The sequence below is a fragment of the Macrosteles quadrilineatus genome, unplaced genomic scaffold (assembly GCF_028750875.1).
Source record: "Macrosteles quadrilineatus isolate MER2022 unplaced genomic scaffold, UCM_ALF_1.0 Scaffold_7__1_contigs__length_78375512, whole genome shotgun sequence".
Classification (NCBI taxonomy): Eukaryota; Metazoa; Arthropoda; class Insecta; order Hemiptera; family Cicadellidae; genus Macrosteles; species Macrosteles quadrilineatus.
Window position 1 is genome coordinate 56,540,309 of NW_026542600.1, and position 14,313 is coordinate 56,554,621.

General features: G+C 33.1%; 1 protein-coding gene across 1 annotated transcript in view; it reads left to right on the top strand.

The window, feature by feature from the left end:
- The first annotated feature begins 501 nt into the window (after nucleotides 1–501).
- Nucleotides 502–14,313, top strand: part of LOC128997880 (ras-related protein Rab-7L1-like) — a 33,539-nt gene continuing 19,727 nt past the window's right edge. The window contains exon 1 of the mRNA XM_054423658.1: nucleotides 502–651. Within this exon, the coding sequence (XP_054279633.1) occupies nucleotides 522–651 (130 nt within the window). The 5' untranslated portion in view covers nucleotides 502–521. The remainder of the gene's footprint in view (nucleotides 652–14,313) is intronic.

Sequence of the window (14,313 nt, forward strand, 5' to 3'; positions counted from 1 at the left end):
TAAGAATCTTACAATCAAATTGTGCTTGTCGTTAGTACCTACTATAAAAATATTTCTTATACACAACAATACAATTGTGACAAAAAGTTTTCAAATAATAGAGTATCAATCACCAAAACTACAATGAAAAACTATAAGAGTTCCACCAATTAAAAATAATTTAATGTTGGTGTTCCTCCTCCACCTAATCCTTCCCATAGCGGGTTTTACTAATGGGCACTTATTGTAAAACAAGTCATTCCTAGAATTCCAGTTTCATCAACAATAAATGTCAAAACTGTAACAAATCAGGTAATAACTTAAGAAAGTAATTTTTATAGGAAGTTAAATAGCTTAATTTTACAATATGACACCATTTTGTTTCTACAAATTTTAAGAGAAAATTTCATAAAATATTTCTACTTCAAGGTCACTGTATTGAACCCTCCCTCCCACCATCGAATCATCCTGTAGATAAGGACACAACTCGCGTTATCACTCGGGCCTATCAGTTGACCCGGGTCCGCGCTTCCTGGTGCATCATGCCCGCGCTATACTCCGACTCCGAGACGACCATGGTGACTTCCACCCCTGTCCCTATACATCCCCGGGGGTCGTCATCCCTTGGGACAGGTCGTCGTAGCAGAGTGAGGGGTCGTCGGTTATCATCAGGTACAAATCCCGTAACTTACATTTTACGAGTAGGTTGTGTTGTGCTAGGTTTGTTTGGTAGGGTTATGTTATGGATGTGGGAAGAATAATTGAACAAGCTATGTTGTGGTTTTCTGCAGGGGATTATTTGAAACCACCGAATCGTTTGTGTCAGCTTACGTCATTAAATATGTCAAATATCACTTGTTCGTAGTGTTTCTGGTCGTTATATCGACCTAATATCGACGAATTCGTAAAATAAAGTTATACTGTAACGGTATAAAATGAATACCCCCGCCAAGTTGTTGTACATGTAAACATAGCAATACATTTAGCAAGTTTGTCGTCGAAATAACTGTAGAAACGCTATACAAACTTATATTTCACAGATTACATTAATACTCAATAGAAAAAAATACGCTATTTCATGGTTTTGTAACTATTTCTCATACGGAAAATATCAAAACATAGCCTATCACAATACAACCTACGATTTTATTGACAGAAATCAATACCTGCTCGTCTTTGCGAATTTACCTATAGGAAAGTAGTTATTACCGTAGGTGACTCGGTAAGACCTATGCCCGGGATCGATTTAATTTTTAATTTTGATGTAGCCAGAGGCCAAAAACACTATTTAATTGCGTCACGAAAACCTGTTGTCTCAAGAAATTGAGATAATTTAATATATAACTTATCCATGAACGCGATAACCTGAGTAATTTTGTACGATTTTAATTTAATTTGGCTTGAAGGTGTAGAGCGGGATAAACTTGAATGAGGTCACGAACCAGCATGATCGGACCATGGGAACTGGGTTTTATGGGGTAAAAATTGTTTTCCCCATTTTGACCCCTTAAACATAACACTTTCTAATTTTTCTCTAAATTAATTTACAGAGCTCATTTCTCTAAACTAATTTGAAAAGCTTCAAAACTAATAATTTTAGTGTTTTCACATAACATTAGTGTTTACACATTTAAGTGTTTTCTTACGGTTATTGGCTACGGGTAAAATAAAATAAAAAATCATTTGAAATGTCCATGTTTTTCTTATGAAGATTAAGTAAACTGTTATTTTGATCAAACTTGGCAAATTTATTTATTTTATACCAAGCTAATAATGTTTTACTATAAAACAAACATAATTACCCTCCCTGTAGCAGCAATTCTAGGTAGGCATTAAACCTAATACTATTTAAATAGATTTTAGTGAAAATCAAATCAGGCAATGGAAATTCGCTGAGTCTGCAGGTTTGCTGCGGTGGGAACTTAATGTGAACGTTAAGGGATATATTAGTGTAATGACTAATAGGTTGAAGTAATTATTCAGTTTACTCATATCACAGATAAGAGGTCCCTTGTCTGTGCTCATATCTAAACAAAATGAGTTACAACGGAAATGTCTCTGGAAATTACATCCAAGAATATTTCATATGAAATCCATTAGCAATTCCTCAATAGGATGATAGCCGCATTCAAAAAGTATAACCGTTAAGATTTTTTGAAGACTTAACAGAACAACTAAACGTTTCTGGTAAAAAAGCTTAAACAGTTTTTCGCCCTCTTTAATTTGCAACCATGAATTTCGGAGTAGAGGCTCTCGAAAATCGCATTTCTATCTCAAGAGTGTGTGAAGTAAATTTTGGAGTCTTCTATAAAGGAACGCCGACTATTCTAAGGAATCTCAATGAATAAAATTCCTCGTACATATGCAAGTTAAATGCGACGAAGTGAAAATAATTCTTGAATAACCTAAACAAACTAAATTACTAGTTATTTGTGTAATTTATATAAATAATCTTCTAATATTGAACACACCATTTTTTTACAATCTACGCTTTTACTCTGTCAAAATATTCGATCGGAAACGTAAGAGTGATTCTGAAAAACCTTGAAAACTCCAGTGAAGCAAAAACACGTAAATAGTTGATAGGCTAAACATATATTTACATGTCCCACCTTCACATCCTAGGACACTAAACATGGTAGATCTATTATTGATGATTCATTTCTATTTTTAACTTGAAACATCCGTTATATACATTGTTTTAAACACAAGTGGCAAACATATTTTTGAATCTCACCTATTAATTGCATGTCCCCCAATAAACTTCGAAAACAAAAATAAATAACAATATAAAATATTCTTTATTAAAATATTCATTGAAAACAGTACCTACAGCGTCATAGTATAACATGTCTATACTCCTTTTATCTGTGATAACATACAATATAAATAAAAACTTTTAAATGGAAAACAGGACAGTACTGAGCAATAAATTTCTAACATTAATATTAATAAACAAACAAAATACAGTAGTTGGATAACAATAACAGAATAGGCAATAGACAGTTTTACCTATTAAAACCATTCCAGGGCTCTGGACGGATATATCCGTCAAATCTTTGTTTACTTTCCGGGCTGAAAACTGATATATCCGTCCTGAGAAATTTCTTTTCTGGGCTAAAGACGGATATTTCCGGCCAAAAACGAATGGTTTATAATACTTCAGTTAACATTACACTGCATTATAAATGGGTTATTTTGGTTGGCAATAATAATTGCCGCAGCTGTTTGGCTATTTTGCACCATACAGTGTGCGTAAGTAAATATTGCTGTCACTTCACACATTGTTGCTAGTGAGTTATGTTTAAATTTCGTGTTTTGTAATTTCTTTTTATGTTATTGGGCTATAGTTACTGATGCAAACAATCTGAAATTCGAAGATGTTATTGAGATGCTTGATTGAAGCATGTTTAAAGGGGGTTTTATACTTGGCAGTGAAAATAATAGTATGGAATGTGATGGATATGATACACCTGAAGAACAAACAGTCTTTACGTAGTGGAAGTCTTGGTGGGGAATGGGATTGAGAACATGGGAGCGGAACTGAGTGGTTCAGATTAACTTCAGAATGATAGATACATATTTATGGATAAAAAATAAAACAAGGGAAGGAATAGCCTAAGGTTGACGGATACGTCTGCCGCCAACAAGAATACTCAAGATTATTGGTAGTGTTCATATTTTGTGATTATCACCAAGGGTGGCAGACGGATATATTCGTCAAATCAAATTTGATTTCTTTATAACTTTCGTACAAAAATTAGTTCAGCCCTAAGGAAAATCTGTTTATGATCCATGCATTATTCCAAGTGAAATAAATACAAAACACAACCACTTTAGTTTTTAATTTTGGCAAAAAATAATTAAGCTCCAGCCCTTCATTTAAATTAGCTCTGAAAGGGTTAGATTTAAAACAGAAATAAATATTTAATTCAACTCTAAAGTTCACTATTTTTGACAAGTCGTTGCCCCTGATTATGTAAGCATAGACATTTTTTTAAAAAGCAAACTTAGTAGAATCACTCATTATATTCAAAATGGTGTGTGGTTCACAATTTAAATGTTTAAACTGGAAACGCTATAAGATACCGCGCGAAGCGGTTTTCTGACGATTTTCGGCGGTGGTAGGTAACCCTCTTCATTATGAATGAGTAAATTCATGATTTGAGTCCTGGGTTAATATACTACAGATAACATCGACATTGATCGGTATTTCGAAAACACCTTAAGCCACAAGTACGATACATAATATGATAATCTTATCTCGAACATAAAGCAATGAAATCATATAATAAAGTTTAAGGAGATGATACAACTATTACAATCCCAACTAGAATAAATGTATTATTACTTATATTGTTGTGTCATTCGTAGGAAGGTATCGTAGTGACTTTTTTTGTGTCCAGATGACTTACAAGTGAGTTGTTTACATAAACGTAGGGAACTGATCAATGGTTACGATTGGTATAACTGATCGCCATAGTACACATGTATAGATGCAAAAATCTTCTTCAGCAATAGTTAAAACTATTTACGTAACTATTTAAATACCCCCGCCGCAGCAAACCTGCAGACTAAGCGTATTTCTATTTACGTGGCTGGATTTCTACTAAAATATTCCCTTAAAATTGTTCGATTAATTTCCTATTTAAATAACATTAATTTTAGTGAGTACTTTGGTTTGCTGCTACAGGAAGGTTATTAGGAGTGTTTTATTGATATGTTGATAGCTTAGTATGAAATAATCAAAACCGCCGATATTCGATCAAAATGTATCGATAAACAAGAAAGCTAAAACAGTTTGATTATTCTCAATAAGAACAACACGGAAATTTTTAATTTACGTTTTTTTATTTCCTTTTTAGCCGTTAGGGATACAATTTCGTTTTTGAATAAAGTTAATTCTCAAATTTTGAACATGTATACAATGTGTAATTGTTATTATTATTATATTCCTGATTTAGTTTGGAGGCCAAGAGATTTAAGTGAACATTTTGGAGGTCAAAAGAGTTTTGTGGACTGGTGCTTTAAATGTTATTTTATTTAAAAATAAAATATTTTCATCACAAACTTGGCTTTAAAATAAGCAGTATAGGCCTAGTAAATTGAAGCCCAGAATAGTGATATACATATATTATAAGTATGTAAAATATTATGTTTTGAATATTCTGTGAAGGCTAAGCTTTAGCCTCAATTTTCTCAAAAGTAAGAAAAAGTCACATAGCCTACCTCCCTTGGCCTCTCAATAACGCTTAAATATATTAAGTTATTTGTTTTTTTAAGCTATACAAAATATGGTTTGGAAAGAAATTGCTAAATTTTATGTTTTGAGGGTAAAAATGGGAAACCCCAATTTTTACCCAAAAAACCTATCGTTCCCATAGTCCGATCATGCTGGTTCGCGAAATCGTTCAAATAATCGTAGGTTTATAAGTGTGTACCAAATTTAATCAAAATCGGATCATTTTTACTCGAGTTACCGATTCTGCTAACGAACACCCACACACACATATAGGCTATATGAATTTGAACGGATTGTGTTTTTAGTCTCTGGGCACATAAAAACGACAACAGCTTATTCCCAATATGGAAAATTCCCTAAATTATAACATTACATGTTAATGTTTTTGCATCTCTGAAACAAATGTTAATTATTTACGTTTGTAAAGTAGCCTACCTCTTTGTCTAGGCATGTTTACCATAGAAAGTACTAATCAGCTGGAGATAATGTTAATACAGATACATTTTTTGATCGGATTATGTAAATGTAGTTTTTTTGTTTACTATTTGTTTATTGTCATTTAACCAACTTTGAAACTATTCTAGCAAAAACAGTCAACCACGGTTAAATTCCTTATTTAAAATAAGCTAATCCATCCACAGGCAAAGAATATGTATACCCAAAATCGAAATGCCACAAAAACTATAATACAAACATAATAACCTCAAAATTTATTTATGTACAATTTTATGTAAATTTTAAATTAAAAACAATTTATTTTAAATGCATTTATCTGAATAAAAATTTGATAGTTGTATTACTATGTAGATTTTAGTTATTAATAAAGGTTTTTACCTTCTGCAAGTTAAAAAACTACACCAACTGTTGTATATTTTAAAGCCCTTTAAATACTGAGGTTTCAAACTACAAAGTCAATAAAACCATTAAATTAATACAGATAGCAAATTTACAATCGCAAAATCACTCTTTGGACATAAGTGTTTGAGTCGTTTCATTGTCGTACGTTCGAGAAGACATGGTCGTGTAAGTTGCATAACAATGAAACTTAACCCGAGTACAGTCGGGTGCATACGCTACAATGGTCAAGGTACAATCGTAGATTTAATAAATAGACCACACGAAACACCTCACAAGCATGAACTAACTAGACTGAGTGTTCTAAACAGTGGTTTTAGATTATTTATGATATTAAGATTTAAAAATTATAACGAGTTTACTATCATTGATCAATGATTTTACTATCGATTTTATAAAAAATTGGTTATTATGGTCCTTTTTAGTAAACAAAACGGCACAGTCACTAATGTTGTAAAAATTACGGTTACAAAGGCATTGTCAAGCCAATATTTTAATGTAAAATGTTTGCGGGAAATGAGTTTTTTATAAAATAAAGTAAAACTATTTAAACATGTTTGAAATAACCCCTGTTGCATACAACTAAAACGATTCCCTACAAGCATCAAAAGAAACTACAGTATTATTGCTCTGTTTTACATGGTTTTTGAGAAGAAGTATATTTAGTTAACATTAAGCTATACAGGCGTTGACGGCCCCCTTAGTTCAAGTCAGTTTCAACAGGCAGTAAGGCGTGTAACACCGGCGAGCCAAAAGATCGCCGTTCAACCTCTGAGAATTTTAGAAATTGTAATTCTTGACGTAAGCCTCCTACTGAGTTGAGATAAATAAACACCCTGTAAAACGATCATGGCAATTATGATAGGTTATGTCCAGGAGATAATAGTCAATTGGTTGAAGAAATATATAAATAAATGTATAAATGAGTTGAAACATTTGTATTCCAAAAATTTTACTTCACACTCTAGCATAAGTATTAATAATGTAACAAATATTGTAAAATGTTTAAAATGAATTTTCAAAAATGGTTGAACAATCTAAACTACTATAAAAACATCGCATTAGAATCATGCAAGTTAATATAATTCTCGTCTTATTGAAAAATGTTTTGTTGTGTGTTCAGATATTGCTCTATAGAATGCTGTCGAATAATACTAATTTAGTACAAATATTAAGAGTTTCCATTGAATTTAGATGTTGTAAGTAGACTTTTCATTTTACAGTAAAATATCGAAGTTTGGTTTTATGCTTTTTTATAAAGGTCAGGTTAAGAGTGCGCTAACGTAAACTAAATTTATGTCTTACTTTAACATACATTTTATCTAATTCAAACTAAGGCGGGTTACACACCGGTATCACAGACATAATATCGCCGATATTTCTGATGTCGCGGGCATGATGTCTGCGACATATAATAAAATACAACCATGGGAAGAGGCAAGTGCTAAACCCAGGCGACATGAGAAGGAATCAATTTTTCATCAGTTTCAATAATGTCATCGTCAGAAGATAATGTGTTGTTGTTGCTGTTAAGGAGAAGAAGACGACGACGAAGAATACATGTTCGAAGAGAACTCTGGACCCGTCCTTATTGGAAAGACAATCAGCTGTCCAGTCAATTTACTTCGACAAGACAGTTGTTTCAACACCCTGAAAAGTTTCAAAACTTTCATAGGATGAAACCGGAAACCTTTGAAAAACTGTGCGGTCTGTTAAAAGATAAATATAGCATCGAGGATAATAACTATCGGAAATCAAATAGCATGGAAGAAATGCTGTCAATATTTTTGACTATGTTGAAGTTATGTCACGATTTTCCATGTTGTATATTTTTCTACAAAAACATTACAGATAACTTCGTGGTAATTTTTCCAAAATACATTGTAATTAATTGTATCACTTACGTAATTTCTTTATGGTGTCAATTGAAGTATTATAAAATCACAATATTACATTTGACAACATAAGGCAACTAAGTAATTAAAACAATCAATTACTATATAGATTTGTGTCAATGTTGAAAAGGTATTTAATTTTCCAAACTGTTAACACTAAAGTACAAGCTTATTCTTAAACTAAAAGAGTAAGTAAACCTGAAATAAAGCAACCATCTTAATTACAAGATTAACATGTATTAGATTTTTGAGTGAGATAAGAGATATTATACAGTGGCATAAAATAAAAACAAAATGTACCCTTATAAAATACTACTGCAACTGAAATAATACATACAAAATTGAAATTGTATTTTAATTACAATATTTATATTTATAAGATAGTCGAGTGAGATAAAAAATATTTTAGAGTCGCATAAAATAAAAACAAAATGCACCCTTATAAAATACTACTGCAACCAAAATAATACATAAAAACCAAACATAAATTGTAAGTTACTGTATTATAGTAGTATAGTATATAAGTATAATATAGTATACTATACTACTATATACTATAGTAGTATGGTATTATAGTAGTGGCTTTTCAAAAATGTTTTATTTATATAGTTATAAGAAATTGTATTTTAATATTGAAAAGTAATTATGAAAAAATACTGAGCAATTTCTGAGCAAAATTATCGTGGTATTCAATTTCCTGAATTTGTATACAGAACTGTAATAGCTCATTTAATTTGTGGTTGTATGTGTGTTTGGTTTGGGTGATGTTTGTACGTAGTTGTAGGGGCCTGTATGTACAAAGTTCCATCCTTGGTTGTTGGTAAAGTAGTTACCGGTCGTTGAGGAGGAACCTGTCTCACCACTGTTGGTTGGATTGCTGGGTCCGAAAGTGGAGTCCAGCTGCATCTGGTCAAAGAATTGGTGGATGAAGCTATACTAGGAGTGAGGAGACTAATCTTCAGATAAATCATCAATAATTTCTAGAACTTTCCTCTTGAAAATTCTTTTTTTTGCTGGTGAAAAATGTTTGATATCTGGCAGAAGGCTTTTAAAAAAATTCAGGTCTGCTTCAGTCCCTTGATCTTTTGGTTCTGTCTGCTTTTTCTCGTAATAGGAAGCAATTGCTTTCTTTAGGGGATCGTATTTTTTAGTTTTCATCTTCGAGCTGCGCCATGCCGGTGTTGAAGTATGCGTTGTTGCGGGTATAACAGCACTAGCAGCAGACATGCCAGATTCCAGATTGCTAACAGGTCGCACGTTGGTAGGCAGAGAGCTTGACTGGATTTCCTCTCTGGCGTCATCTTCATTTTCAGATCCATCTGCTGATTCATCCAGGGGATTGGTTATAGAAATAATTCCTAAATTATCAGACTGCACCTTAGATTTTGTGTAGGGCAACAGAAACTGTAGCTGATCCCAAAGGTAATATGGTTTTCTTGAAGCGCTCCCAGATTTATTATTATTTCTCAGATACCTTAATAATGAGTTACGGATGTTTTTGTAACGTAGTTTGCACTCCGAATCTGGAAAAGAACAAATACATTTAACCTTTCGCTTTTAACTATACTCAAAGTAAATATGGCCTAATTGTATACAACCTAAAATAGCCTAAAATATACACTAATTGTACAGTGTATTGTAAGAACAGTATTTTGTCTGTATATTTTAGATATTTGTCTACTGGAATGGCCTTCACTGCGATTGCTTATGAATTGTACCGCGGAGTGTCAACTGTTGCTGCTATATTTGAGCAAATCGCACTATGGTTGTGGGATACCCTTGTAAATGAATACATGCCTATTCCTTCAGTAGAAGAGTTGACGAACATTAGTAAAAGGTTCTACCAACAGTGGAATATACCTAATTGCTTAGGGATCATTGACGGGAAGCACAAAAGTTGAAGTGTCCTAAAAACACTGGATCAGCTTACTATAACTACCACGGCCACTTTTCGATAGTGCTTTTGGGTTGTGTTGATGCAGACTCGCTCATGGATTAGTGTTGGAGACTACGGTAGAAACAGCGACGGAAGAGTAGGCCTAATAAACTCAACTGGACTTTTTGAAGCTATAGAGAGGAATGAGCTCAATCTTCCAGAACCTAAAACCTCTGTCAAACACCGTAGACCCACCGTTTCCCTACTTCTTCATCGGTGATGAAGCTTTTCCTTTGAAGCATTATTTGTTCCGACCATAACCCAAAAGATCACAAGATTATGTTAAAAGAGTATTTAATTACCGGCTATCTAGGCTATCTATTTAATTACCGGCTAATAGAATATTTCTTTGGTATATTGTCTCATACGTTTAGACTCTTTCTAAGTCATATTGAATGTCAACCAGATAAAGCAGTCCTCATGTGAAAGCAGCTTGCGTCTTACACAACTTCATTAAAGTACATGATGGAAAAAGCCTAACACCAAACGACGAGAATGAAGTTGAAGACGCATACAACACATTGGAACCATTGGGGCAAACACGTCCAGAGGGTCAGACATCAAACGCAATAGCCCTTCGAGACATTCTTATAACATTCTTATAGTGATTACTTCACAAGACCCGAACCTGAAAACTCAATCCGTTTCAGAATGTCTACAACGAGTGAATGAAGGTGCCAAACGGCTGATGAGTATGGCCTCCAACGGTTTGAAAGTATGTTAAAGTACCTTTATTATTGAACAATTTGTGTATTTTAATAGCTTATAAAACCATTTAAAGATTCAGTCTGAAATGTAACCATTTTTTGTTTTTGGAAAACATGTGTGATTTAATTTTTGAATAAATATAAATTTCACCAACTGCTGTGTTCTTTTTTATTCAAAACACATTAATGCATAGTTCTAAGGCGCAGCCTCCACTGCGATTTACCATTTTTTATGGTATTTTTAAACTTATATTAGCGATGGACTTGAGTTTATTGTGTATTGAATATTCGTCGTTATTATTTATTGTGTTTCGTCTAACAATACAAAACACAATCAATACCCGCGCCGCAGCAAACCTGCATACTAAGCGAATTTCCATCTGCTTCATTTGATTTTCAATATTTATATTTAAATAACCTTATGTTTACCGAGTACCTAGGGTTGCTGCTACAGGGAGGGTAATAAAGTGTGGTTTTTGTGGAATATTAATAGTTTAGTATAAAATAAATAAATTTACGAAGTTTGATCAAAATATATCTATAAACAAGTAATCTATAATTTAAAGTAAAACCAAAATTGAAGGTTTTTTATGGTCTTTTGTTTGTTTTGAATATTCATTATTTATACATCAGTAACACTTACAAAAGTTATTTACACGGTATTTTAAACCTTTTCTTTTGACAATAGTGTTATGTGGTGTAAACAAGTTCAATAGGCAGTAGTTACCTGTAGCGTTGAATCTTGAAGCGATTTCGCGCCATGCCTTTTCCTGTTCATTACGATTGCTGTACTCTTTCAAATTATAATCATACAACACTGAAAATTCTTTTAGCACTGCGACGAACTCTTTATTGCTCTGTTCATCGTCGGGAAGCGGCATTTTTCTATTATAACAACACTCGTTTTCTATGACACGAGACACGAGACACGAGTCACCACTCACCTCGAACAAAACAAAACAGAAGTAGAAGTACCGGCAGGCAGCGCCGAAACTACTAGAAACTTGTTCTGCGCATGCGCGGGCCCAAGAGACAAGAGGCATGTCTGTCCAAACACCGACCGGTTGGTTCACTTCGCTCGATACACACCCTGCGACTGCAGGCAACGTGTCTGCGACACTGGTGTGTATAGCTCCATAGTTTGGTTTTTGAGGGGCATGTCGCTAGCACGATAAATATCGGCGACATTATGTCGGAGATACCGGTGTGTAACCCGCCCTCATTTACAAGGTTATATGCGAGGAGGATACAATACCACTTTTTTACTTAAATCGAGTGTAGTTCTAGTATCTGCTGTAGTAGTGTTTTTTAATTGTTTAATACCATCCTTCATAAGATGAAAATAATTCCCCGTTTGAACTAGTTGTTAAGCCCTTTTTTGCTACGATTAGCAAAAAATATTAGATAGGTTTCAGATTTCAAATATACACGTTTCAACGGAGCTGTTTACGCGTTTTTATACGGATCTGAACAAAACTTCGGTGGACAAAATCACGTTCAATTCTTTCATCATACACTTTTATTTTGGATCAATCTAGATACATTATGGAACCAAATGTAATTCGTCAAATTGGCTGAAAATTAATTATGCTATCTAACAATAGGTTGACGATAAAGGTAACAAAACTAGGATTTGAATCTCCCAACATACACATCTACTTCTAACCTCTAGGATCACATGAAAATAGTCCCATGATATTACAGCTATGGTGCTAAATTCCTTGTTAAATACACAATACTTTGTTTGATAATTTCGCCATTCCTACCGCTTCATTTTGGTTACCTTAACTCTGACTACAGTGCATTGAATGATTCTTGGGCCAGTAAGCTTGATGCTAAAGATGTAACGTAACTATTTTGGGTTTATTCTAATGCATACAAGCATAGCCAAGGGAGAGCAACCCCCCATATTTTGTGGTTATCAATTTTTGGTATACGAAATAAATTATAGTCGTAACTATGTTTAGTTTTTATAAGCTAGTTTTCATCCATTGGTAATAGTAACTATGTTAAACTGTTTTAAACTAGTTTTCATTCACAAAAGATGATGTTTGGGAATGTTGAAATCAGTAAAACCACGACTCCGGGACCTCCTCTACGCCAGTCAATTTACACTAATATTCTTAAGAATTGCCATCAAGACCTCTATATTATTTTGGCATTTGACGGATTTACTCACACTATCTCTAAACAAACATTATCTGATAAACTGTGTTTACTAACAGTTGTGTTTCGACCAGTGTAGATGACTAACTCAATAATAACTTATGGAACAATTCAAATCCTTAGAAGCTAAACGTTTACCTCTTAGATTTTATCAAAAGTTACTTAACGTTTCGGTCTGTACGACTACTCAAAACACGTTTAAATTTAATGTGTAGAGAGACTCAGGCACAATCCTCATTGCAAACAATTAAAGATCTAATATGAATAAATGTATCGTATAGATCCCTAGAAGTGTAAACAATCTACTAAGAACAATACCTATATTAATTCGTATGAGTGTCGAATACCAAATCTCCGTTTAAAAGTGCACTGAATGAATAAATATCGTACTACAATATCTAGCTTCGTTCATTTACCTCGAATGCAAATAGATAAAACCGGTTCTCAATCCATGCCTCAGATTTGAGGGATTACCAAATATCGTACAAGATCCACAAGACCTATTTATAAATAAAAATGCCTTTATTTCCTAGAATCTCTCAGTACAGAACTGCTTTGCAAAGAACTCAGGTCAAACTATGCTACTAACATATCATATACAATAACATACAAATTTAATAAATACAGGGTGATTGATATAAGTGTGCCAGCAGTTTTATTCGAAAACCATAAGAGATATCAAACAAAGTTAAATGGTAAGTCCCTTGGGTTTTTTATTTAAAAAATTGTAGTCAAGTCAAAAAAATTATTTTAGCCGCCATTTTTCCATATGGCCGCCAACTTTGTTTTTTCTTACGGAACACCCTGTATTTTATGATGTATTCTGGTAGAAAATGTAATTTTAAGACGATTTTATTCTTGTGATTTTTTTCATAAACCTAACCGTTTCAAAGATAATAATGGTTTAAGTTATGAAATTTTTAATGGTTTTCGAATAAAACAGCTGGCATGCTTCGGCCTTTATCGAAACTCTTTCTCATGCAGAAATTTCAAAACTTTAACCATTATTATCTTTGAAATGGTTAGGTTTATGAAAAAAATCACAAGAATAAAATCGTCTTAGAATTACATTTTCTACCAGAATACATCATAAATACAGGGTGTTCCATAAGAAAAATCAAAGTTGGGCGGCCATATTGGAAAAATGGCGGCTAAAATAATTTTTTTGACTTGACTACAATTTTTAAAATAAAAAATCCAAGGGACTTTCTATTTAACTTTTTTTGATATCTCTTATAGTTTCGAATAAAACGGCTGGCACACTTATATCAATCACCCTGTATATCCTTTAAAGATATACCAATACCAATAAGAATAATGTAAACATTCTACCGTTACTTGACAAATAAAAACATAATTGTAGTAATCTATTAAACTATTGTTATTAAAGTAGGATAATCACAGGAATAATAAATCACCCACGAAATGCGTTGAATGAGGAAAAATCGTATTACACAATTCTTGCTTTGCTCATTTAAACAAGGCCCAGGCATACACAGATACAAACAGGTTTATAAGAAATGTAAACAATCT